This window comes from Vombatus ursinus, unplaced genomic scaffold (genome assembly GCF_900497805.2).
Source record: "Vombatus ursinus unplaced genomic scaffold, bare-nosed wombat genome assembly UNPS02014798.1, whole genome shotgun sequence".
Lineage (NCBI taxonomy): Eukaryota > Metazoa > Chordata > Mammalia > Diprotodontia > Vombatidae > Vombatus > Vombatus ursinus.
In genome coordinates this window covers 40,402,753-40,429,298 of record NW_020954576.1, presented here as the reverse complement: position 1 = coordinate 40,429,298, position 26,546 = coordinate 40,402,753, and the positions used below count along the sequence as shown (strand labels likewise).

Here is a 26,546-nt window from a genome sequence, read left to right as displayed (position 1 = left end):
TGACTGTTAGACAAGCCTGAATTTAATTGGTGAATGAGATACACTGAGAAAGTTAGAAAGTATGACCGTAAGAGTTTTATGAACCAAAATATCACTGTCTCTAAAATATGTATAAATCTTCTGGTAGATTGAAAAAAACATATTTTATTCATTTATTTTGTTTTATATATTTAATTTAAAATATTTTAATGTTTGTTTTTCTTAAATGTATTTTAAAGTTTGTTTCAAAATGAAGTTCCATTTTTTGTATGCAGTTCAACAAATATTAACTTGCTGTATATAGATCACTGAACTATATGCTAAATAAGGTATCAAAATGATTAAGAATGAGATAGATCCCTTTCCTCTTGAAGCTTAAAACTGATTTGGGGAAGGGAATACAGTGTATATACAAATAGCAATAATATTTCTAAATAATTAAAAAAATTATTTTGTATATAAAGAAGTAAAGGTACATTACTCTGTTTTAAACTTATGTTTATAAAACCTTGTGATCAATAAAGTCTTCAAATTTGTATCATGTGTTTAATGAAGATATATCTAATAGCAGTTGATTACATGGCCTGTTTGTGTAAATTAAGACTTGAAAAATCGGATCCTTGGTACAACATTATGAAACTTGAGTTAGGGGTGGGGGGTGTAAATGAAAGAAAACCATGTCTGATTTACTACAACAACTGAACCTCACCTACCTCACCCCCTAAATCCATTACAAGTCAGGAAAATATGATAGACAGCACAGATAATTTGTTAAATTTAATCCTTGGTAAAGAGCTTTAAAATTTTAAGGAAAATTACACAAAAAGCAGCATATTAATATTATATGGAATTGATATTGTATGAATTGCCAACAAATCTAGACACTTGTTTTCAATTAATTTTGAGCCCAAAAAATGAGAATGAAGTATGGTGCTATCAAAAACATTTGTATTTGAAGTTGAACTAACTCAAATTTTTATTCTTAAAATTAATCTTGATTTCTATATCTCTTTATAGGGTCATAGTGATAATTTATTAGGAAGGGAAGATGTGACATATATAAAGTCTTTAACTAAAGTGTGCTTATCCATCGTAAGCATTAATACAGTCACCATAATGGTAGCATATTTGGTCATAGGAAAGGTAGTGTGGTATAGTAGAAGAGAGAGTGGAATCTTGGAGTCAGAAAGTCTTGGTTTAATTCTGTGGTTTGCTGTTTATTTGCTTGGGGAAGACTCTTAACCTCTTGAGTTTTTCTTCATCTGTAAAATAGGAGTAATAATAGCTGCCCTACCAAGCTTACAGGATTGTTAGAAGTACATCAAATATGATAATATGTATAGAAGTGTGTTACATGTAAATTACTAAACAAATAAAAAGTGTTATCATTAGTCAGATTTAAGTCCCTAAAAGCGTGTTAAAATTCTTTATGGTTAATTTATACTAATATGTCATTATACCATTTATGTTAGGTTAGTTTAAAAAGCAAATTTTGCCTTCTATTAAAAATTTTCTTTTTCTTAGGTGATCAGAGGATTGCTGAAATTTTGGCCAAAAACATGCAGTCAGAAGGAGGTAAATCTTAGAAACTATATTTCAATCTCAATAAAGATTGTGTTTATTTTGACCAAAAAAAATCTTTCCCCCCCACCCTCCAATCTTCTCATTAACTAGTCTTGGGTTAGATTCAATACTTCATAAAAATATCTATTTAGGATTTTTATTTCTATACCCCTCTACTTTTACATAAAATTAAAACTTATTTTTTCCTGTATTTGATAGATGAATGCTGTCAGTGGTATTATTTCCAACTGCCAGTATATGTTTGATCATACGTATTTTTTATTGTTTCTTTTTCTCACAGGTGATGTTTTTAGGAGAAATTGAAGAAATTTTAGATGTAATAGAGCCAACACAGTTCAAAAAAATTGAAGAGCCTCTCTTTAAGCAGATATCTAAGTGTGTGTCAAGTTCTCATTTTCAGGTTTGGTAGCCTATTTTCAGTGAATCTATTTCATTTAAAAACTGGTCCTTTTTGTTTTCTTCTTGTTCTAACCTTGCCAAATATCTGTTTCAGGTTGCAGAAAGGGCATTGTACTTCTGGAATAATGAATATATTCTTAGTTTGATTGAAGAAAATATTGATAAAATTCTTCCAATCATGTTTGCCAGTTTATACAAAATTTCCAAAGAACACTGGAATCCGTATGTATTTCTTTTTACACTTTTTCTCATCTGGCCTCTAAATTTTACTTAAAACCTAGTCAGATTTGGCACTCTTCTAACCACAACCTATCCTAGCCATTCCTTTCATCCCCTTGCATTCATCTTTGTAAAGTTTTGGATGTTATTATGTATGTCTGTTTTTAACATGTTTTGGTCGTCGTTCAAGCTGTAATTATAATCTCCATGAGGGCAAGGATTATCTCATGCTTTCTAAGATCATAGATCATGGATTTAATGGTGAAAGGAGATCATTTAGTTTAACCTCTTGATTTTCCAGATGAGGAAACTGAAACCAGATGAAAGAATTTGCCATGTCTAAGGTCACACAGCTAGTAATAAGCAGAGCTAGGATTTGAAACCAAATTATCTGAGAGAGGAAGCATGATATAGTAGAAAAGTCCTTGGAGTTTGAGTCAGAGGCCTTGGTTTAGACACTAGCTCTGCCATTAATTACCTGTATGACTCTGGGCAAGTCACTTTATCTATCTGAGTCTCAGTTTCCTCATCTGTGAAACTGGGATTTTAGGTCCAACAGACTGGGTGAAATGATAATGTAAGGTCATATAGAACTCTTTAGTCTATGATCCCCAACTCCAAATCCAACATTCTCTCCACTGTAATTAGTAGGTGCTCAATAAATATTCAAGCTCGATGGATGAACTCATGGTCTCTTTGTTGAGAATGCTTATCTCTTCAACTTGATAACAAAGTTTTATTAATCTATTCAAAGCACAGGGTAGATAGAGCAGAAAACCATAATCACTTTGAATTGATTTTATGTAGGACTACCTCTTACTCTAGAAGCAATACCACCTTAGTATCAAAGCTAAGTCCTGGGCACACATAGGCCATTCGAGGTCTCAGGATTGACATTAGGTCTCTTTTTTATTGTATAGTAAACTTCTTGACTGCAGGAAACCTTGCAGTGCTGTTGCTTTCTTCCTACTGGCTGCCCTACAAGTCAGAATGATAGAATCCTAAAATGCTAGAGGTAGGGGGCACTTTTGATTCACCCCTTCCACCTTTATTCCTGAGAATGCAGCGTCTCACCAGAGTGAAACATAGAGCAGAAATGAAAATAACCATGCTCAACTCAACCAAACGCTCTATCAGCATCAGTAACAGATACGGATTCTTTTGTTCTAGGACCATTGTAGCACTTGTGTACAACGTCTTGAAAACGTTAATGGAGATGAATGGCAAGCTTTTCGATGATCTTACAAGCTCATACAAAGCTGAAAGACAAAGGTATTTATTGTTTTAAATGACTTGAGTATCCATAGTCCGTGGTCCCAGGGGTCTTATATTCAAAATATCCATGTGCTATTTAATCCTGACCAAAATGAGTAGTAACTTCATGAAGGTATATTTTAGAGTCTTTATGGAAAAATTAGTTGCATTTTGAGCTTTATTTACATTAAATAAAGCTTTCCAAACAGTACCCATAAGTCATCTTCACATGTGCTATCTCCTTTTAATAGATTTATGCTAAGCAGAAATAGCAAAAATATGTCATCTTGGAAGAGACATCATATAACTTCAGTGGTATAGGTCAGCATTTCTCCAGACTAATTTGGCCACAGAACACTTGGGTTTAAAATACAGGTTGGAATGGCCTTTTTTTTTTTGGTGGTTTTTCTATTTTGTATAAGGAAATACTTGTTTTATTTGATATTTACTAAGTTCAGAATTTGAAAAAAAAAATATAAAAATAAAACATGTGATGAACCCATAAATGCCAGTCCAAGAAGCCTGGAGAGTATGGCATTTTCCAAGGATAGAGGGGTCTGGGGAAGAATTCTGGTCCAAAGTAGGGGAAATAAGGCCCATTTTCTAACCCTAAAATTGCCACAAGTAATACTTTGTTTTTGGAAGAAAGACTAACATTGACTAGCATTGAATATTCTCATGGAATGCCTTTTCATATCATGTAGAACACTATGGTTTTATGAAACAGGCATAGATTAATACTGTAATCATCAATAATGCTTTTATATACCTTGCCCAAATCTTCCATTCACCTAATACTGACCATAAACTTTAGAAAATCTCATTGGTCTGGTATATACAGTTAAATAAAATGTGTCAAGAAAGCTAATATCCATGTATACTTTCCTATTTGATGATATACTTTTATAATTTTTCCCCAATTACATGTTAAAACAATTTTTAACATTTTTTTAAAGTTTTGAGTTCCAAATTCTATCTCCCCCCCCAAAACAGTAAGCAATCCAATATAGGTTATGCATGTCCAATTATGTAAAAATTTCCATATTAGTTATTTTGTACAAGAAAACTGGAACAAAGAAGGAAGGGAAAGGAAAGAGGAAAAAAGTGAAAAATAGTATGTTTCAGTCTTCATTCAGACAATATCAGTTCTTTCTCTGGAGATGGATAGCGTGTTTCATGATGATATGCTTTTGAAAATGGTGTTTGTTTTCATGGACCTTTAGAATTTCGGTTGGAAGACCCTTCAGAGGTCATTCAATCCAATTTATATCTTAGTAGGAATTACTTTTACAGCATCTCGAGCAAAGGGTCATCTAGCATCCACCCAAAAATCTCCACACTTGGATTGATCCCTGCCTCCTGGGGCAGCCTAACCCACTACGGGGCATTCTAATTGTGAAGACATTTTTCTTCATATCAAGCTGGCATTTGCCTCTCTGCCAGTTCCCATCGATCTGACTTCTGCCCACTGGGCAAGTAAGACAAGCCTGATCCTTCTCCAGGTGACAGCACTTGGGTTGCTTGAAGATGTTGTTCAGTTGTTTCAGTCATACCTGCCTCTTCTTTGGGGTTTTCCTTGGCAAAAATACTGGACTGGTTTGCCATTTTCTTCTCCACCTCGTTTTACAGATGAGAAAAACAGGGTTAAGTGACTTGCTCCGGGTCACACAGCTAGTAAGTGTCTGCGTCTGGATTTGAACTCAGGAAGATGAGTCTTCCTGACTCCAAGCCTGACACTCTGTGCACTATGGTACCAGCTAGCTGCCTCTACTTGATGATACCTAAGCTCGTTAAGTCCTCTCTTCCCCAAGCTAAGAATCCTCAGTACCTTGAACTGATGCTTGTATGGCTTGTTTTCTTGTCCCTTTTCTATCAAGGGTGCTTGTCTCTGAATGTGCAACCACTTGTGAATATTCTTCCTAAAATAAGGCAACTGGGAGAGCACTTGTGTTCAGTGGAAATGTGAACTACCAGAGTAATATTGTAGAATGAGAATATTTCTCATTCTGGAGCATATGTTTCTATTAATACAACCTAGCTTTTGACTGCTGTGTGTCACTATTGGCTGATATTGAGTTTCTGATACATTAAAACCTCCAGATCTTTCATATGTGATCCATTGATTTGCCAAGCATCTTATGTGTTTTAAAACTAAGTGTACATTTATCTTTATGAAATACCATTTTATAAAATTTGTCCCACTGTAGCCTAAAATCTTTGAGGATTTTGATTTTTGTCATCTAGTATGCTAGCACTTTTCCTGAGCTTTGGGTCATCTTCAGATTTGTTAAGCTCCTGTATCATCTGTGCCTTCAGCTAAGTCATTTATGAAAAGGTTAGACTGAACAGGGCCAAGGGGCAGATCCCTGAGGTATTTCACTAGAAAACCTCCTTTCAGATTGACATTGATCCGTTAATCACTGCATCAGCTCTTATCATTAATCTCTCTTTGTTTTGGCGTTCCCTTGATCTACCTGTCTAGTAACATCATTACCTTTTTTTAAAGGATTAGTTTGGCATATTATAAAATCATAGCTTTAGAGCTTGAAAGAATTTTAGCTCAATCTAGTCTAAATTAAGTAATGTGTTCTCAATGAACCCATAGTGGTTCTTTTTCTTTCCAATGATTTAATGTTTTCCCCAATTACATGCAAAAACAATTTTTAACATTCATTTTTAAAATTTTGAGTTCCAAATTCTCTCCCTCCTTCCCATACTGGCTCTTAATGATCACCTCTTTCTTCAAGGCTTACAAACTATCCCTTTAATATGTTCTAGAATTTTGATAGGAATCAAAGTCAGACACGTGATGATTTAAAGAAACTATTTCTTCCCCTTTCTTGGTTGCAATAACTTAATACTTCCTTCCCTCAAAAAAATTATTTTTAGCATTCTTTTTCAAAAATTTGAGTTCCAAATTCTCTCCCTCCTTCCCATCCCTCCCCCACACATTGAGAAAGCAAGCAGTATGATATCAATCATACATATGAGGTCATGCAAAACTTATTTCCACACTAGCCATGTTGCAAAAACAAAGCAAGAAAAATAAAATGAAAAAAGTATGCTTCAATCTTCACTCATACTTCATTAGTTCTCTTTCTCTCTGGAAGTGGATGGCATTTTTCTTCATGGGTCCTTTGGAAATGTCTTAGATCATTGTCTTGATCAGAGTACCTAAGTCTTTCACAGTTGATCGTCATTATAATATCACTGTTACCATGCATGAAGTTGTCCTGGTTCTGTTTATGTCATTTTGCATTAGTTCATACAAGTCTTCCCATGTTTTTTCTGAAAGTATCCTGCTCATCATTTCTTATAGCACAATGATATTCTATCACCATCATATGCCACAATTTATTCAGCCATTGCCCAATTGATGAGCATCCTCTCAACTTCCAATTCTTTGCCCCCACAAAAAGAGCTGCTATAAACATTTTTGTATATATAGGTCCTTTTCCTTTTTCTTCCATCTCTTTGGGGTATAGACCTAGTAGTAATATTGTTGGGTCAAAGGGTATGCACAGTTTTATAGTCCTTTGGGCATTCGTTCTCTAGTCAATAGTGATTTAGAGCATTTTTTTATGTGACTTGATAGTTTTTATTTCTTCTTCTGAAGATTGCCTGTTCATATCCTTTGATTATATTATAACTTATTTTCTAAGATTTTTCAGAGATCACCAAAAATAGCTCAGCAATCACATTTAAATCTTTTGATTTAAGGTAATTAAGAGCAGCTTTTACTATATACCCCTTTATGCAACTTTCAGTTCTCTGTGAATCATCTTTGTTGTCCTTCCAAGTCTGAAAAACATTATTCTTAATAGAAAAAACAGATGCAAAATTAGGTCTTTGAGTATTTTTGCATTCTTTTAATCTTCCGTTATCAATGATCCATCTACTCCCAGTAGCTATCCAGTCTTTTCTCTGATCTTTCTCTTTTCCTTATCATAACTTCCAGAAAAACACTTTTAGCTGTCCTTAACATTCTTTACAAACCTTAGCTTTGACATTTTTACAAGACCATCCCACTCTTTTGTATTTATTTCTAACTCCCTTACCTTGCATCCGTCTTTTCCACACGTCTTTTAGAATTTTAGGTTGGTTGCTAAGTTCCCTTTAGAAGCACATCAATCTCCTTAGACAATTCCTCCATTTCTTCTTCATCAGAATTATTTGTGTTATGTCATCAGGATTTTGTTACTCAGAGTGGACCCACCCTTCTTCACCTGACATCTTCTGAACCACTATGATCCTGCCTGTGTTTTTCACGATTTAAAAAATAAAACGTTTCTATCATCTAGGAGGTACAAATAAGATCATACCCAACATTTCCTTATCTGTTAGTAACGCTAGGATAGCATGCTCACTTTTATTTTCATTATTTCTGCTTTGGCACCTAATGTCTCCTTATTGGTCAGAAACACCAGAATAAGACCTCTCCCCTCCTCCGCCCCCATTGTTTCCCTCAACTTCTGAATCCTGACATTATCAGCAAGGCAAATCATATCTCAATTGCTTTCCTTTTTTTTTTTTAAGCAGAAAAAGAGATCTAGATGATGTCCGGATAATTAAAGTTTTCCACTTATTACTACTTGCCTTACTGTATTTGTTTTTCATTGATTTTTTTGGATCATCTTCCATTTCTTCCTTCCAGCTGGATGTCCTGTAGTATAATATAATCTCACCACAAGGTTGCTTCTGTTTCTCCATCACCTGTGCTTTCCATCATGCTTGATGGGGATATTTTTGCTTCTGAACTGCTCTTGCACAGTTATTTGTAATTGATTTAACAAATCAAATTGATTAACAAAGACGATATTTTGAAGTCAGCCCCATTCTATATTGGGACTTTAGATCTCATATATGTCATTGGCTCTGATTCAGCCAGTCGGCAAGCATTTATTAAATGGCTGCAATCTGTCAGGCACTTGGGTTACAAAGAAAGTCAAAAGTGGCCCCCTGCTTTCAAGTAGCTAACAGTCTAGTGGGAGAGACAACATGCAAATAACTATATACAAACAAGTTATTGACAGGATAAATTGGTCAGTAAATAAGCATTCCCTTTGTAGAAAAGATAGTTAAGTCTCATAAGTCATTGCCTCCAAGGCTTCATCTTGGGGCCATAAAATGAGGGGGAGGAGCACACATACTGGTTTGTTGCTTGAGATAAGGCAGATGTATTTTATTTGGGAAATAATAGGAATCAAATGCTTTATCAAAGGATGGTTTAGTGAATGTGGATGAGGTCTGTCTTCCCCATCAATGTTATGATGCATGGTATGTTTCTCTTAGCACTGTTTTAAACACTTCTGATTGCAATTGTTTTCGATATTTTCTGCAGAGAGAAAAAAAAGGAATTGGAACGTGAAGAATTATGGAAAAAATTGGAGGAGCTAAAGTTAAAGAAAGCTTTGACTGAAAAGCATAACAGTACTCACAGTGTGCATAATGCACTCAACAGTACAAGTGCCAAATAAATGAAATGATGACGACTTCTGCTCGAAAGGCAGACTTTTTGTACACACTTTTTTGAAATATGTAAAAATTTGCAAAGGAAAAACCTCAACAGTATAATGTAATTAAAAGGCCAATTTTTTTTTCTGGCATCTGTAAATGAAAAATTGTGGACTAAACATAGCCATATGTTACATCATGACCACAGTATATTGTAACTTTTTTGTCTAATCATTGATTTATTGTGTCACTTCTGGGGTTTCACAGAAATGAACGAATTTTTATTATACCTGAGTGAGATAATTATGGGAGTGGTGAGAATTATGACTTGAATTTTTTTTTTTTTGATTGTGTTGCATTGCACATAGATGTAGTAGTCTGCTCTGTACATTTTTTAAATGTGCTTTTCACATTGCTGCACACCTTGGTTGAGTTCTAGGAAAGGCAGTATTTCCTAAAATAAAACTAAGGTACAATCCTTCCTTTCCTTTTTCCTTCCAATAACACAAAGGGAGGAATAGCCTAGCTTGCCCTTTACCTTTTGTCCTTAAAGATATTACTGTATTCTGGAATTTGAGTGAAAAGCTTCAAATTTCCAGAAAAAAAAATTGTGATATTTTTAAAGCACAAGTTAGAAATAAAAGCTGGGAAAATAAACCAAAATTCTCCAGAATGTTCCTTGTGGTCAGCTGGAGAACATCCCCCTTTACCTGCCATCCCATTGATGACATTCACTGGTCAGCAGGCAGCTTTGTAGAAGTGTGATGATGACGTGATCTCTGACATTACCTCTCATTCATTCCTCCTCTTCCCTTCCCCATGAAGCATAGGGCTGAAGGCAGGGCCTCTGGAGCCCTCCCTCCATCCCTCTCTCCATCTTCTCCCCCCCCCCCCCCCCGATGGAGGCTTTGGGTCCCTTGGTGTGGGGATGCAGAGCTCTAATGATCACTGCCTGGCTTTATTTAAAAGAAATGCAGTACGCTTCCTAAATAGAAGACTCAAGAAACTGATTCTAGGGGGCCTTGTACATTTTTACTTGATCAGATATTTCTCACATCTTTTGTTATCAGAGTACCATTCCAATCTCTTGCAGTTGCATAGAAAGCTGTTTTGTAATGGAAGATCTTCACGGGGGGATTGAGCAGCATTTAATAAAGTCTATGTTTGTAGTTTGCTGTGTGTTATCTTTGACTTCTGACCACCAGGCTCTAGAAATGTTGCCAATGGAATCATCCAGCAAAGTTTACTTGATAAAATAACAACTGGAGTACAAAGCTGACCCTGATATAAAAAGTAATGATGGAGCTCGTGGGTACACATGCTGTTTATCAAAACACAAAGGTGGGGGTAAGTGGTGCAGCCAGTAGTAATCAACAACCATCAGCTGGAGCTTACTCCGGTGGATTGATTTGTAGGAAATTTAAAAATCCTACATTGGCCTCCCCGGCACACCACACGGCCCATGTGTACTTAGAGAATACAAGTTATTTTGAAGATTAGTCTTCATAGAATGAATGCAGGAAGACAGGTTGTAGTACAAACCGTGCTCCCCTGTTAGCAGAGAGTTAATTGCCTCAGCTATCCATTTTCTTGCCAGGCATCTTAACTGGAAGTCTGTGAACCTAGGTGGCACAGAGGAAGAGGGTGTCAGGCCTGGAGTCAGAAAGACTTGAGTTCAAATCTGGCAGTTGTTAGCTGTGTGACCTTGGGCAAGTCACTTCACCTCTGCCTTATTTTCCTCAAATGCAAAATGGGAATAATATTAGTACCCACTCCCCAAGATTGTTGTGAGGATCAAGTGAGATAATAGTTATAAAGTGAGCACAATGCCTGGCGCCTAATAAGTGCTATATAAATGTTCATTAGCTGTTATCTCTGTTTTAATGTTTTGATAACTATACTTCAATATAATTGGCTTTCCTTGTAATCCCATGTGTTTTATTTTGCACATTTAAAGGGCAGTAGCTAGGTGGCACTGTGGATAAAAACTAGAGTCAGGAAGACCCAAGTTCACATCTAGTCTCAGACACTTCTGCTAGCTGTGTGACCCTGGGCAAATCACTTAACCTCCATTTGCCTTAGATTCCTTCACCGTAAAGTGGGGACAATCATAGACTTACCTGACAAAGATGTGAGGATTAAATGCTGTGGTATTTGTAAAGCACTCAGCACAGTGCCTGGCCCATAAAAGCACTTAATATAAATATTTGTTTCCTTTCTGCTAAAACATTCTAAGAAAGAGTCCATGACACAAAAAAGGCTAAGAACTCCTTTTCCCATAAAAGTATCCATCTTTTCTTTGTGCTCCAGGTTATTTCCCTCTGGTACTAAGGATCCTGACTTTTCCTGCGGAAGCAACCTCCTTTAAAGTACTCTCAACTGTGGCAGGCATCCTCCCCTAGGGTCTGCTCATTGTCCCAGAGCAAGATTTTCCGAAATTCCCTTTCCCTTGTTTGAATCCCACCCACATCACTTATGAGCCTGTGTGATCCTGGGCAAATAACTTCTCTGCACCTCCATTTTTCACAGTTCAGTAGTGTCTGGTACAGAGTAGGTGCCCTAAGAATAAATATCTCCTCTCCCCTTTTCCCAATCTGTAACAGGAATAATAATATACCACTGCCCACTTGTTGTGAGGAGAGCTCTTTGTAAACTTTTAAAATGCCGTTACTCCAAGTGCTTTAACTACAGATACCAATTTAACACCAGCCAGCACTAACTATCCTGACAGCAAGATTCAATGGGTGACTCCCAAACACGGAAGTGTGGGTGAAGGAGATGGGCCAGCAGCAGCAGCAGCTGCCTTCCAAGAGAAGGAAGGGTAGGCAGGCAGCCTCATTTTCTGCCTGCTGGGAGGCTCCCTTTCTATAAAGTTTCTATTTTAGGGTAAGTAATAGGAGTACTTTTTTTTTTCACTTGAAGAGTGGGACTACAGTCTTTGGCTTGGCTATGTAGCTAATTGTTTTAACAGTATTTTTCTTTAAATAGCTAAAGATGCTTGTATCCTTTTCCGATTCTCCAAAGTTATTCTGTCCAAAATGCATTTTAAAAGGTCTCTGTGAACTTTATATGATATAGGCAACATGGTTCAGGGTGACCTTGGAAGTACGTTTTTATTAAGTTTTAAGCAACACTAAAGTGACCCGTCATCTTTAAAAGATATTTATTTCTAAAATATCTCTAATGAGGCTACTTTTAGTACTATTAATGTAAGCTTTCACAAGTGTTTTTGAAATAAATTGTATGCTTGGCTCTGCATTTCCCCTAGAACAAGATGTAGGGAGAAAGCACCGCTGGGATTGTTTTCTCGTGCTTTTGTGGAGGAGAAAAATTGAGAGGGATAGTTTCTTTCAGATGGGCTTCCTTGGTCAAGAGCAGAACTCTTGCTTCCCTGTTGGACACAGGACAGATGTGCCCCACTTATCAACTGGCACTCCCCCCTTCCCCCAACCATTTGAAGAGCAACAGCATAGTGAAAATTTTGAAACTTGTTCTAATTTGGTCCGTGATTGCTTATGCAACTGGAAAAGAGTTCAAGAAATCACGCAGGTGTTGTCTACCTGTGTAAAGTTCATTTCTCTATGGCACCAGGGGCAACTGATGGCACAGTGGATAGAGCACTAGGCCTGGAGTCAGAAAGTCAAATCCAGCCTCAGAGACATACTAGCTGGGTGACCCTAGGCAAGTCACTTAACCTCTGTCCGCCTCAGTCTCCTCAGCTGTAAAATGAGGCTCATAATAGCACCTATCTTCCCACAATTGTTGTGAGGATCAGATGACATATTTGTAAAGTATTTAGCACATGGCCTGGCACATAGTAGGTGCCATTGAATGCTTATTTCCTTCCCCTACTAAGTAGTGAGACCCATCCCTCTGGAACAGAAGCATTAAAAGTCACAGACCAGCCCAGGGAGGGGAATCTTAAACTGATGGAACCGTGAGGGGTACAAGAAGTTAGAGTTAGCACAGTTCATTTATAGTGCCTTGATGGGGGCCAGCTTGAACAGGCGACCACTGTCACTTCCCTCTTGTGCCCCCACCACCACTATCCTTCACCCCCAGTCTCCCTTCCCTCTTGACATGGATGGACTGCAGCTGAGCCCGAGAACTGGATCATTCTGGAAGTAAGGGTAAAGTGTTAACTATTTCTTCCTCATCATCATAGAAGTTGACACCTTTTTGCTTTTAGAGAAGTCACAAGATGAAGGAGCAATTTTGGCAAATGCATTTAGCCTAAAAACCCTGCTTACCCTCCCTCCCACCCCCACTGTCTGGGCCGGCTTCCTCCCCACGATATTTGTTCCCCCTCTCTCTGTCCTCATGTGTCAAGTAGAACTTACTTCTTCAAGCTTTTGTGTGGCTACCGACATACAACGCTCAGACAATTAAGTGAACGGCCATTCGGGAGACATTTAATCACTCGTTTCAAGTAACTTTAAAAGGTGTTATGTCACTTCACATTCCACATGAAAAAGCTCGTCAGCTGCTGACAGTCTCATGTTGATGGGAGATGACGCACTTGTACTGCAGCACAAGGCACAGACTCAGGGAAGGTGCCAGAGCCCAGGCTCTCCTGACTGCTGCCCCGGTGGATGGGGAGCAAAGTCTGACATCCTTGCAGCACCATAACCTTAAGAGAAGCGAAGTTCACCTGAGAGGCTCATAGGCTCTTTAAGCAGCTGTGGTCCATCAAAACTGTAGAGGAATGTTGAAGTGTATCTCCAACACAGAGAAAGACCTAGCACAGCATCTTATGTGGTTGATTGGTCATTTGTCAAGCTACCTGAACTCCCACCCCTAATTTGCACGTTGGTCCAATTTTTTTTAATGGTTCATTAATAACTTAAACATTTAAATAACTTTAGGAGTTGCCATTGGGCCTGTCCTGAGCTCCAGTCAGCCTCTTCTTGGGCCAAGTCAGGAGGGCCATTTTTCCAAACCATCCTTTTTAAGCATGACAAATATCCATTCGAGCAAATGCGGGATTGGTGGTGCGCCGGCTGGCTTTGTCACAGTTGGGGTCCATCAAGTTCACAGTTCTACCCCGTGTATAAATAATGCCCCACACAGGCGCATTCAGCTGATGTGGTTGGTTGCTTGGCCCTTCCTTTTCAGGTAGCGTTTTCGGATTTTGATCATCCATTTCACACTTAGTTTGGCAAACTCCGCTGCCTTGAATAATGCTAAGAAGGCTCCACAAAGAAGAGCAATTGTATTCCAAGGGTTGGCAGTGATGATCTGAAAAATAGAAATTTATGGTTTAGTTTTTCAGCCGTGTCCAGCTCTTCATGACTCCATTTGGGGTTTTCTTGAAAGATACTGGAGTGATTTGCCATTTTCTTCTCCAGTTCATTTTACAGGTGAGGAAACTGATGCAAATAGGGTTGAGTGACTTGTCTAGGGTCACCCAGCTAGTGTCTGAGGCCACATTGAACTCAAACCCACACACAGATTTGAACTTAGGTCTTCCTGATACCAGGCCTGGCACCTTATGTACTGTACCACCTAGCTGCTCCTAATGTAAGATTAATTAAAAATTTTAATTTACTTCTATAGTACTTGGCATGTCTCACTAAGTAAAGGCCTCAGTCTAAGACAGTAGGAATCCAATAGGCTAAAATCACCATTCCTATTTTTTACCTTTGCTTTTTTTCCCTTGCTGTGTCTCCCTTCACCATTCTGTAATTCAGACTTGACACTTTAGCCATGATAATCCACTGATTTTGTTAGAATCTGTCTGCCTTACATATTCCTGTCTCCAAGTTTTTACTTATGCCATTTCCCTCACCTAGAATGTCCTTTCCTCCTTTGCCTCTCCAAAGCCTTCCCATCCCTAGTCCAAATCCTGTTCCCTCAGTGGAGACTTTCCCTTACCTATGCCTCTTTCAAACTCCTACTCCATGTACTTAATTGTGCTATGTACTTCTGGAACTTTTTGTATGCCGTCTTGCACAGTGTTGGAGTACCTGTACCACTTTGTCTCTACACAGACCCTATATATAATCAGTCTTTGACACCAGTGGTGGTTGTAATACATAGCACTGGAAAGGCAGAAAAGCACCTGCATTCACTTTGGGAATACATCCATGATACACGGTCTTTGCTGGAACTCACACCCGTGAAACTTTTCCACTGAAGATATCCCTGAAGAGAGCCCTCAGCTACCACATCAGGACAACTGAGTGACTAAATTGTAAACTACCTCCGCCTGTGAGGTGTGCTGTGATGAGGTTGTCTCAGGGTGGTTAGAGCCTTTTGGAAAGTGGGCCCATGACTCGGGCTCAAGATTTTTTAGCTAGGAGGGATATTTATCTAGGTTCAGTGTTCAGCAAATTTGCCGCAAATGTAACACTTCATTTTAAAGAATACTTCAAAACCCTTTAAGTAAAATTGTATTATATAGAGTGTCCTAAAAGTCTTAAAGTTTAAATAATTTCAAAAGTGTAAATGCTATAAACTTTAAAAAATTTGACAAGTAAATCATCTAAAGTTTTAAGATATTAATGTTTCTTAGTAAATTCAACTTAACCACAATCTTGTGCTATATGTGGCTCTAGTTGACTTTTGAACTTTATAAAAATTTTCATCAGCTGCTGCTCAGTGACTGAAAAGATTATGTTTGTAATCGTAACCATTGAGAGGAGCAGCTAGGTGGCACAGTGGATGGAGCACCGACCCTGGAGTTAGGAGGACCTGAGTTCAAATCCGGCCTCAAACACTTGACACTTACTTTGTGACCCTGGGCAAGTCACTTAACCTCAACTGCCTTGCCAAATAAAATAAATTTCATTGAGAGAATGAGCTTTGGACATAGACAACAGTTTTGATGTGACTCCACAAGAAAAAGTCTAATGGAGATATATCAGGTAACTGAGGTGACCAGGAGAGAAGATCTTCTCTACTAAGCCATTGGTCTGAGGCAGAGAAAGTATCATCCGGAAAATGTCAGTGCACCATGACAGGGTGTCCCATCTTATTAAAATTTAATTATTTCAAAATTCACAAAAGTAGAAGAAAAATTTAAATAATTAAACTTCCAGATGGTTTTTAAAATCTGAAGCTATTAAAGCTTAAAATTGCATTAAGACTTTTGGGACACATTTAAAAAAAAACAAACTGGGGCAGTTAGGTGGTTCAGTGGATAGAGCACTGGCCCTGTAGTCAGGAGGACCTGAGTTCAAATCTAGTCTCAGACACATAACACTCACCAAAAAGCAAAACAAACAAACAACAACCAAAAAAAAACCTAATGGTAAATCTACCTGCTACTGTTACAAATAAACTGATTTTTAAAAATAAATATTAATCTGAATAGCAACTGCAACTTAGTGAGAATGATGTGACTGGGCAGGTAGGTGGCGCAGTGGATGGAGCACCGGCCCTGGATTCAGGAGGACCTGAGTTCAAATCCAGTCTCAGACACATAACACTCACGAGCTGTGTGAGTCTGGGCAAGTCACCTAACCCCAATTGCCTCACCCCCCCCCCAAAAGAGAGAGAATGATGTGATTGCTTTTCAATAAATTGCTTTCTAATTTGGAACAATACTTGGTGCAATAGCTCACTTTATATGATCCAACCAATTGTCATTTTCCCCATAAGTCAGTATTTGGAAGAAATTGTCTCAGTTCACAACATTTTTGCTTAAATTTTAAAGTCATTTGAACCAGGCAAGGAACTACTTTTTAAAACTTGGTTAACAGAATGAATTGAGATTACTCATAGCAAATCTGCATTGCAGATAACCATTACTTCTGCTGTGGGGTATCATGAATAAAGAACCAGTCTCCCTTCTGGAAAGACCAGCTTATAACCTCTGCCTCAGACACATAGGGCTGTGTAATCCTGGGCAAGTCATTTTACCCTCAGTGCTCTAGGCAATACTTAAATAAGACTAAAAGTTACCAAGAAGGTGATGACCTGCATAGGTTAGGAGTTCCTTCACACAGAAGTTCCCTGTGCCAGGCCCTATCCTGCACATAGGATGTGATATCCAAACTTGGTTCTCAGATGGTTATTCAGTTTGGTTATACACAACTTGCTTTCTTACTATCTTTCCAAACTTCCCAAATTTGCCCAATTATTCATGATGAGTTGGTTCCAAAAATAATCATAGTTTTTTTTTAAAAAAAATTATGCATATAAACACCCCAATTATTTTCACACCTTCTGCCAAGGTATTGACCTACATAATATGCCGTTGGGCACATTCATCGTTTCTAGACCAATAAGATGCCAACCTCTCTGTCAAGCATTTTGTTTTGACTAATGGATGGCTCTCTGGCTCAGCTGAATGCATAAGATGATATACCATGCTCAAACAATTCAGGGAAGCAGAGATGTCCGTTGTGGGTCCTTGGCCTCTCTAACAACTGTTTTCTTTGGGGACTACTCTGAGAATTGATCTGTTCTCATCTAGCTAATACTTGGGTGAAGTCACAACCTCTCTGGACAGCCAGGTGGTAGGTATGGTGGATAAGGACTGGACGTGGATTCAGAAGAGCTGAATAAATTCTCCTCAGATGCTTCCTAGTGGACAAGTCACTTAACCTCAATGTACCTCAGTTTCCTCTGTCTGTAAAATGAGGTTAACACCTATCTCTCGATGATGTTGTGAGGCTCAATGGGATAACACATGTAAAGCATTTTGCAAACTTTAAAGATTTATTATTATTATTATTAAGCTTATTTGCTCACGAATAACAGGAAGATGACACTGTACTTCACAAAGTAGTGGAGAGAATCAAATGAAACTTGGTATGTAAAAAGCTTTGTAGGGGCACTAGGTGGCGCAGTGGATAGAGCACCAACCCTGAAGTCAGGAGAACCTGAGTTCAAATCTGCCCTTAGACCAAACACTTGACAATTACTAGCTGTGTGACCTTGGGCAGTCATTTAACCCCAATTGCCTTAAAAAAAAAAAAGCTTTGGAAATTGTATACCACTATATAAATGTAAGTTGTCATCCCCCTTAGAATGTAAGCTCTTTGTATTTAGGAATTGTTTGACTCGTTATATTTGAATCTCCAGTAATTCTGACACAAAGTAAGTGCTTAATAAATACTTGTTTACTGATTGGTCTGATCAAATCCTCTCACTTTAAAGTGAGATTTGGCAATGCTGTGATGATGATAGCATTTATGTAACACATGAAGTTTGCAAAATATCTTACATATGTTATTATGATTTGATCTTCACAGAAACACTGAGAGGTAGCTATTATTATTATACCCATTTTAGAGAGCAGGAAACTAATGTACATTGAGGGTAAGTGACTTGCCCAGGGTCATACAGTTATTTCATTTCAGTCATGTCCTACTCTTCATGACCCTATTTGGGGTTTCCTTGCCATTTCCTTTTCCAGTTCATTTTACTGATGAGGAACTAAGACAAACAGGGTGAAGTGACTTGCCCAGGGTCACACAGCTAGTAAGTGTCTGAGGACACATTTGAACTCAGGAGATGAGTCTTCCTGACTCCAGGCTTGGCATTCTATCCACTGTACCACCTAGCTGCCCCCAGGGCCGTACAACTAGTAAGTGAGTGAGGCCTCAGACACTTCTAGTATAACGCAAAAGCTGATTGGAACTTGGGTCTTCCTGGCCCCAGGTTCATGGCTCCATCCATCCCACCACCTAGTTGCCGCCAGACACTAAGCTCATTAATTTCAGAGGCTGTCATCCAGACTCTTGCCACAATACCCCTGACAAGGGGACACTCATCTTCATAGCCTCTTATTTAAGCAAGAGGTTGGCTTCTGCTCCCTTCCTAGCCACTCTGCTCAATTATTTGTACTTTTCTGCTCTGGCTGCCTACGGCAATAGTCACTTTGGATTTTTTTTTTTTTACTATTTTTTTCCTAGATTACATACAACAGGAGTGAGCTGAAGTTAACATATAAAGAATATAAAATGAGGACATTTTGCCCAAGGAAAGGAAGCTGCATCCTACACTGTACAGTTGCCCAACTAATCACAAACATTACTTACATCTTGGACTTTCTGAATGAAGGGATCTTTCCACTCAAAGACCACAAAGAACAACTGCACACTTTTTTCTGCTTCTGGCCTCTGATCAATGTAGTTCACCACGCTTGTCTGGAAGGAGAGAAAGCAGCGTGACCATTCCCTTGTGCACCTTCCTTCCTTCAGACCTCCCTTCTCCCTTCCTTTCCTACCTCACTTTACACCATCAGATGCAGGAAAGTACAATAAAAGGATTCACAGTCTGCATTTGCTGACTTTCCCCATCTCTCCCAGACCAGACATGCTACAACATGGATCCAATCCCACTGCTGATCTGCAGAAAAGCTTTGACCTGCTGTTTTTGACCAAGACTGTTTGGCCCATCCCTAGAAAATGTGGTTTCCTCTTCCCCTCCTTCCCCACTCCTGGGAACTCACAACACTGATTCCTTATAGAGTGTGGACACCTATTTGGTGTAACCCATTGCAATTTAGCACTCCTGAGCTCAGGGCCAAGAGACAGCCTCGCTGGAAGCAAAGATTACAGGCCAGCACCATGCCTGGTTAAAATCTGCATTTCTAAAGTACACCTATGACTACTACAGTCATTCAACTGTGGCCAAGTCTCAGAAATTCCGACTTAAGTTAATATGTGACATCAGTCCCTCTACTCACATCAGACCCACCCTGGATCAGCTCTTCCCTAAATATTCGTAGTCTCTTAATTGGCCTCTCTGCCAGTCAGTCAACATTTATAAGAGTTTACAATGTGTCGGACATTGTGGGATACAAAAAAAAGCAAAAGCTGAGTTGTGACCCTCAAAGAGCTCACATTCTAACGGAGGAGAGAGATAATGTACAAGTAACTCCCGTATCAGATACAGACAGTATAAATGGGAAAGAGGCTCAGAGGGAAGGCACTAGCATTGGGAATGGAAGGGAGGGAGAAGGGGCTGGTTGGCAAGAAACCACAAAGGGCTTCTTGCAGGAGGAAGCATCTGAGCTGAGCCTTGAAGGAAGCCAGAGAAGCCAGAAAGGGGAGATGAAGAGGGAGAGCATTCCAGGCATGGGAGAAAGCCAATGAAAAGGCCTGGAGTTGGGAGATGGGAGTCTTGTGCAAGGAACAGCCCAGGTCAGTGTTACTGATGTGAAGGCATCTCCCACATAGCTGCACAGTTATTATGAAAAACTGGTTTTCCTCAAACACGGGTCTGACTCCATTGCTCCCTTGTTCAAGGAGCTTTAACTGTTCCTCACTGACTCAAGGACAAAATACGTTCCGCTGTTTGACATTGAAAGCTCTGCAGGATTTGGCTTCAGTCTATTAGTCTAAGCTGATTATACTCTACTCCACACTTCAATTTACTCCCCAAAGCTTGGCACAGTGTTTGACACAAAGTAGGCATTTGCATGCTTATTGACTCCCTATTTACTCTACATTACACAATTATATGTCCTACATTACTCTTTATATTTTCTGCATCCCAGCAAACTGGCCTAATTGCTATCTCTCATACACAACAGTCCTCATCTACTGCCTCTGTGCCTTTGCCTTGGCTGTGCCCTCTGATGGGGATAGATATTTTCCCGCTATTTCTTGGAACCCTTAGTGGCCTTCAAAGCTCAATTTAAGTGTCACTTCCTTCAAAAAAGCCTTTGCTGGTTTCCTCTACTTTGTAGAGCCTTTCTATCCCTGTATTTTTTTTAAGTTTCATTGATGCATTTTCTTTTTCATTTGAATCAAATCTCTCAGATAAGGATTTTAGTATCCAAGATATATAAATTATATGTGTGTATACATATATATTTGTATATATACGTATATATTTGTATGTATATATATATACACGTATTTTATACATATATACATGAAGCTAATATCCATTCCTCAAAAGATAAATAGTCAAAGGATATGAACAAACATTTCTCAAAAGAAGAAATGCAAAGTATTTACAACCATGTGAAAGAATGCTCCAAATCACTAATAATAAGAGAAATGCAAATGAAAACATCTGATAATCTGAAAATTGGCAAGAATGACAAAAATGGCAATGGTAAGAAGAAAGTCTCCAGATACAACAAAACATTTATAGCAGCACTTTTTTGTTATAGCAAAGAATTGGAAACAAAGTAGAATGGCTGAATAAATTGTGGTAAATGAATGTAATAGAATAGGGGTAGGAAACCTGCAGCCTCAAGGTCACATGTGGCCTTCTAGGTCCTTGGGTGAAGCCTTTTGACTGAATCCTAGTTTTACAGAACAAATCTTTATTAAGAGGGTTTGTTCTGTGAAGTTTGGATTCAGTCAAAGGGCTGCCCTTTAGGACCTAGAGGGCCACATGAGGCCTCGAGGCTGCAGATCCCATCCCTGTACTAGAATATTACTGTGCTATAAGCAGTGATGAATGTGTTGAATACAGAGAAGCAGGGAAAGATCTACATGAACTGATGCAGAGTGAAGTAAGCAGAGCGAAAAAAAAAAAACACACGATGACTACAACGTAAATGGTAAGAACCCTAATATACACACGCCCAAAAGTGAATGCAACAAAACTATAAAATTCAAGCATGACTTGAATGGAGAGATATGAGAGAACAGTGACACAGTCATGGAGGTGGGAGGTCCAGAGGTATAACATATACCTTCAATCCATTGATATGTTATACTGATTTTTTTCCCTCTTCATTTCCTTTTTTTTTTTTTGTCTTAAAAAATATTTTGATATGTAGGGATAGCTCTCTGGGAAAGATAGGGAAAAGACACTGGGGAAAACCATGATGCTGTAAAAAAAACTAAAGGCATCAATAAAAACTTCCTTTAAAAAACATTTTTTAACAATATCCTTTGCTTTTACATCACCTTCATTTATAAATAAATCCCTCCCAATTCCCCACACATTCCTTGTAAGAATAAGGGAGGAAAAAAAGCAGTTCAGAAAAATGAACCGATGCATTAAGTGAGCCTGACAATATATGCAATATTCTATACCTGTAATTCCCCACCTCTGCAAAGAGGGAAGGGAGGTACATTTTCTTATCTCTTCATCAGAGGCTTGCTCTTTGAGAGGGCTGAGACCTGTCCAGGGTACTGGCCTGTGCTTCTAGTTTTTTATGACTGTGATGACAAATGGTAAGCTTTAGACATAAGCAGAGAAATGCACACAGTCACCCAGCAGGACTCTCCCATCATTTTCATGTTCTCTGGGCTAAAGGGAGCCTAGAATCAACTACCTCCTGCCGGAATTCCACTGCTTCCCGTCCATCCTCTTCGTTTGTTTTCACAAGTGACATCTTGACCCAGGTCCGGAAACCCCCAGAGAATTTCCAGCTGGAATAGGCACTCTCACAGTCCTGCATGAAGCGTACTTTGTCTGGGCTTGGGAGGAAGGGGAAGGGGGAGATGGGAGAAAAGGACAGACTTATTTATAGAATGAAAGAATGGAAAAGGATGTTGGCAATCATCTCATTCAAACTCCACCATCTCCCACCTTCCAGAGAAGGAAGTTACATAACTAGCCTATGTAACTAGAAGTTACATAACAGCGGCAAAGCCAGGTTTTGGTTCCTAGATGATCTCTAGTCCTGAGAGAAAAACTTAAGCAGCTAGACCCAACATCCTCTATCTACTCCAGAGAAATTCCTTCTGTAGCATCCGTTAACTTCCAAGGCAGCCTGTTTCATTTTTGAATACCTCTTCACTGTTAAGAAGTTTTTCTTTATGTCAACCATGGTACGATGAAAAGAATACTGAGTTTGGAGTTGGGGGATCTCATTTTGTATCGTGGCTCTCCCTCCTCCTACTTGTGTGACCTGTAAAAATGAAGGGATTGAAGCAGATGTCCTCTAAGGTCCCTTCAAATTAAATCCATGATCCTAAGCCTAAATTGGCCTCTGCCAGATCCACCCACTGCTCTCAGTACAACCCTCTGGGGCCAAACAAAATACATTCAATTTCTTTTCCATATGACAGCCAAGTCTTCTCTTTTCTCCTCTTGGTTCCACGTGCCCTATTTTTTTTTTTCAGCTGGTCCTCATACAGTATGATCTCAGGACCTGTCATCATCCTGTCTTCTATACGTCTCACTGTGCCTTTGCAGAATCTTTGGCTAAATCCGTTCTATTCACTATGTAGATATGCTCCAGAACACTGTCTTAGAACGTACCCTCTTTATATCCTTTCTCAGTGATCTCATAAGCTTCCAGGGGTTTAATTATCATCTCTACCCAGATGACTCTCAGATCTATATATCTAGCTCTGTTCTCTCCTAAACTCTAGTCCCATATCTCCAACTTCCTGCTGGACATCTTTACCTGCATGGCACATAATCCCAGGGGACCAATGATGAAATGTGCCAGATTTGTGACAGAGAGGTGATAGACTCAAGTTGTGGAATGTGAGGCAATTTCAGATGTAGCCACTGTGGGAATTTGTTTTGCTTGACTATGCATGTTTATTACTAAGATTTTCTTTTTCTTTTTTCTCAACTGGGACAGGGGAAAGAAATGGGAAGAGCTAGGAATTGAGCTGCCAAAAAAAAAGGGGGGGAGGAGAAAGGAGGGTCATTGAAACATTTTTTGAAATGCACAGAAGAGAACAGAAGGGAGGCCAGAAGGAATCACAAACAAGAAGGACAGCTTTGAAAATAACATGTCAAACTTATATACTTCAAAAGAGAATGAGTTGTACATAACAGATTCCCAGCTTCTTGGACAACCTCTTTCTGTTCTATTATACATAAGGAAATGCTCATTTTAGTTGATACTTAAGTTCAAAATTGTTTTAAATCAGGAGAAAAATAAAATAGATATCTTCCCCCTACACACTCTTTCCTCACATCTGTTTTGGAGAGATCTGACAGAGTTACTTAGGGATAAGAGGGTGGCTGAGCCAAATGACCTCTCAAGGATCCTGCACTAGCATTTGGCAGAACACTGCATCCTATCTCTCACGAATTTCCCTGTCACCTGTGCACCACTGTGTGGTTTAGTTGTGTTTACAGTCTCTGCCAAGATCAGATTTTTAAAAGATTTGGTGTAAAGGAAGGGGAATGGGCCTCTCAAGGTCCTCGTATGGCCTTGGGATTCTGTTTCTAAAGAAAGCCAAGGAAGACAAATAGCTCATCCAGATAACTTGTTCCTCCTAGCTCTGCCAGATCAGCTTCTAATCCAGCAATTTCACTGAAGGCTCCTGATCCTCTATGAAGATGCCTAGACTAGATTGACCTCAGCCCAGCCCAGCCCAGCCCAGCCCAGCTCAACCCAACCCAGCCCAACCTAACCTAGCTCAGTCCAACCCAGCCCAGCTCAACCCAGCCCAGCCCAACCCAACCTAGCTCAGCCCAACCTAGCCCAGCCCAGCCCAGCTCAGCCCAACTCAGCCCAGCCCAACCACCCAAGCCCAGCATAGCCCAGCCCAACCACCCAAGCCCAGCACAGCCCTACCTCTGCACAAACTCCTGGAAAGAAGAGAAGAGGAGGTAATCAATGGCACTGAAGTCTTCATTGGTTTCATTCAGGCGGAACTGAAGGAAGACCAGCTCCCTCTTCTTTACTTCCCGGGGTCCCTGGACAATCAGAGCATATTTCTACCGCAAAGAAAAGAGCAAAGCCAGAAGTCAGAGCGGGGAGTAGTGGAGGAGGGGGAGATTGGGGAAGGGCAAGAAGGTTATGGCTCTTCTGATCTTTGATACCTCTCCTCAGGCCACATCCTACTCCATTCAAGCCTTCCCATGCTAGTGAAAAGAGAGCTGATGACTTCTATTTGCTCTGTCTAATGTGGAAATCACATTTACCTTTCTTCAGAATTATCCACCTTCTCTTTCCCCTCCACTTCATCTCTATCACTCTAGCCAAGGCTCATGGCACATGAAATGAACAACAAATTTCAACTTTTTGCTAAGCCCCTGCAGATATCTATCCAATCAGGAACTGCTAAACAATACATGAATGTATTGGAATACTGCTGGACCATCAGATATGATGAATACAAAGAGAAGCATAGAAAGACTTCTATGAACTGAAGCAAAGTCAAGAAAGGAATATAGTATAGTAAAACTGAGCTATGAATTTCAAGTGTGGAGACTTGAGTTCAAATCCTACCTCTGCTGCCTAGTACCTGTGTGATCCAGGTCAAGTCAACCACCCTGGACCTCAGTTTCCTCCAGAGAAAAATTAGGGCTTGGAGTAGAAGGCTTCCAAGGTTTCTTCTAGAAGATCTAATGATATTATGAACTAAAAAACAGTGTACCCAATATGGACAACGATATAAATGAAAAGAATAACAGTGAGTGGGAAACTATAAAATTATAAGGAATGATCAAGTTTGACCTCAAAGAAGAAAGGAGAAAATGGGCCTCCTTCCTTTTTTATAGAGGTGGAGGACTATGGCTGTAGAATAGGGCATGTACTGTCAGACTAGGTTGATCTGTCAGTTAATTTTGCTGACCTTTTCTTTCTTTTTTTATTCTTTGTTATAAAGGATGGCTTTCTGGAGAGATAAGGGGAGACATATTTATAAATGTAGATTTCACTTCATCCTGGAAGCTTATTCCAGGCCTAGAATTCACACACTGAACCTCTGATTGGATGGATTCCCCCAAGAACATCCACTGAAGGAGAGCGCTCAGGCCAGTCATGTCTTCGTTCCTCTCTAGGCTGCACTTTGGGCTTTCTCTACTATGCTCCGAGGTACTGCCATGTCTTCATTCCTGTCTAGGCTGCACTTTGGGTTTTCTCTACTGTGCTCTCAGGTACCTCCATCCCCCTTTTCAGCTTCTTTCTGGGTCGTCTTCCCCCATTAGAATGGGGGGAGTCTCCCCCTCGAGGGGAGAGACTTTTTTCTACTTGTATTTGTATTCCCAAATGCTTAGTACAGTGCCTGGAATACAGTAAGAGCTTAATAAATGCTTGTTGACTGGTGGACTGATGTAGGTGATGTAAAAACAAAAGACATAAATTTTAAACATTTGTTGAATATCTACAGTGTGCAGAGCCCTGTGCTAACCACTAAGAAAATAGAAAGATCAAACAGTTATTGGCCATAAGGAATGGACAATTTAGTAAGGAAATACAGTACATACATGAGGCAACCTAATATAGGTTAGACTTTGAGTCAGGAGAGACCTGATTTTGAAAATTAAGTCTCTGTTGTGACCATGGGGAAGTCCTATAATCTCTGTGAGCCTTCATTGCCTCACTTGTGAAAGAGATAATAAGAATGCTTGCCTTAATAATAATACCACAAAGTACTAGGTACTACAAGTACTAGATAATAATAACACCTTGTAATCTAGGCACCTGGGTCATCCAATGGGCAGAGTACCAGGCCTGGAGTCAGGAAGACCTGAGTTCACTTACTAGCTATGTGACTTTGGGCAAGTCATTTAACTGCCGTTTGCCTCCATTTCCTCAACTGTTGAATGGGGATAATAACAGCATCTACCTCTCAGGGTTGTTGAGAGAATCAAATGAAGTGCTATTTGTAAAGTGCTTAGCACAGTGCATGGCACATAGTAAGTACTATTTAAAGGTTAACTATTATTATTATTATTATTATTATTAAAGTGTTTAGCATGGTGCGTGGCACACACAGTAGGTGCTATATAAATGCGTATTCCCTCCCCTTTCCTTTTGCCTTTGAAGGCTTTTGTGAGAATTAAATGAGTTAATGTATGTAAAGAACTTAGCAAAACTT

General features: G+C 39.2%; 2 protein-coding genes across 2 annotated transcripts in view; one reads left to right on the top strand and one right to left on the bottom strand.

Moving 5' to 3' along the window:
* The window catches only part of PPP2R5A (protein phosphatase 2 regulatory subunit B'alpha), an 80,859-nt gene extending 70,798 nt beyond the window's left edge, over positions 1 to 10,061 (top strand). Inside the window, exons 9-13 of the mRNA XM_027870961.1 lie at positions 1,504 to 1,554; positions 1,844 to 1,963; positions 2,057 to 2,184; positions 3,352 to 3,453; positions 8,777 to 10,061. Of these exons, the coding sequence (XP_027726762.1) occupies positions 1,504 to 1,554; positions 1,844 to 1,963; positions 2,057 to 2,184; positions 3,352 to 3,453; positions 8,777 to 8,912 (537 nt within the window). The 3' untranslated portion in view covers positions 8,913 to 10,061. The remainder of the gene's footprint in view (positions 1 to 1,503; positions 1,555 to 1,843; positions 1,964 to 2,056; positions 2,185 to 3,351; positions 3,454 to 8,776) is intronic.
* Positions 10,062 to 13,279: 3,218 nt separating this feature from the next.
* The window catches only part of TMEM206 (transmembrane protein 206), a 38,170-nt gene continuing 24,903 nt past the window's right edge, over positions 13,280 to 26,546 (bottom strand). The window contains exons 5-8 of the mRNA XM_027871878.1: positions 24,296 to 24,438; positions 22,085 to 22,229; positions 18,879 to 18,986; positions 13,280 to 14,127 (exon numbers count right to left, since the gene is read on the bottom strand). Of these exons, the coding sequence (XP_027727679.1) occupies positions 13,966 to 14,127; positions 18,879 to 18,986; positions 22,085 to 22,229; positions 24,296 to 24,438 (558 nt within the window). The 3' untranslated portion in view covers positions 13,280 to 13,965. The remainder of the gene's footprint in view (positions 14,128 to 18,878; positions 18,987 to 22,084; positions 22,230 to 24,295; positions 24,439 to 26,546) is intronic.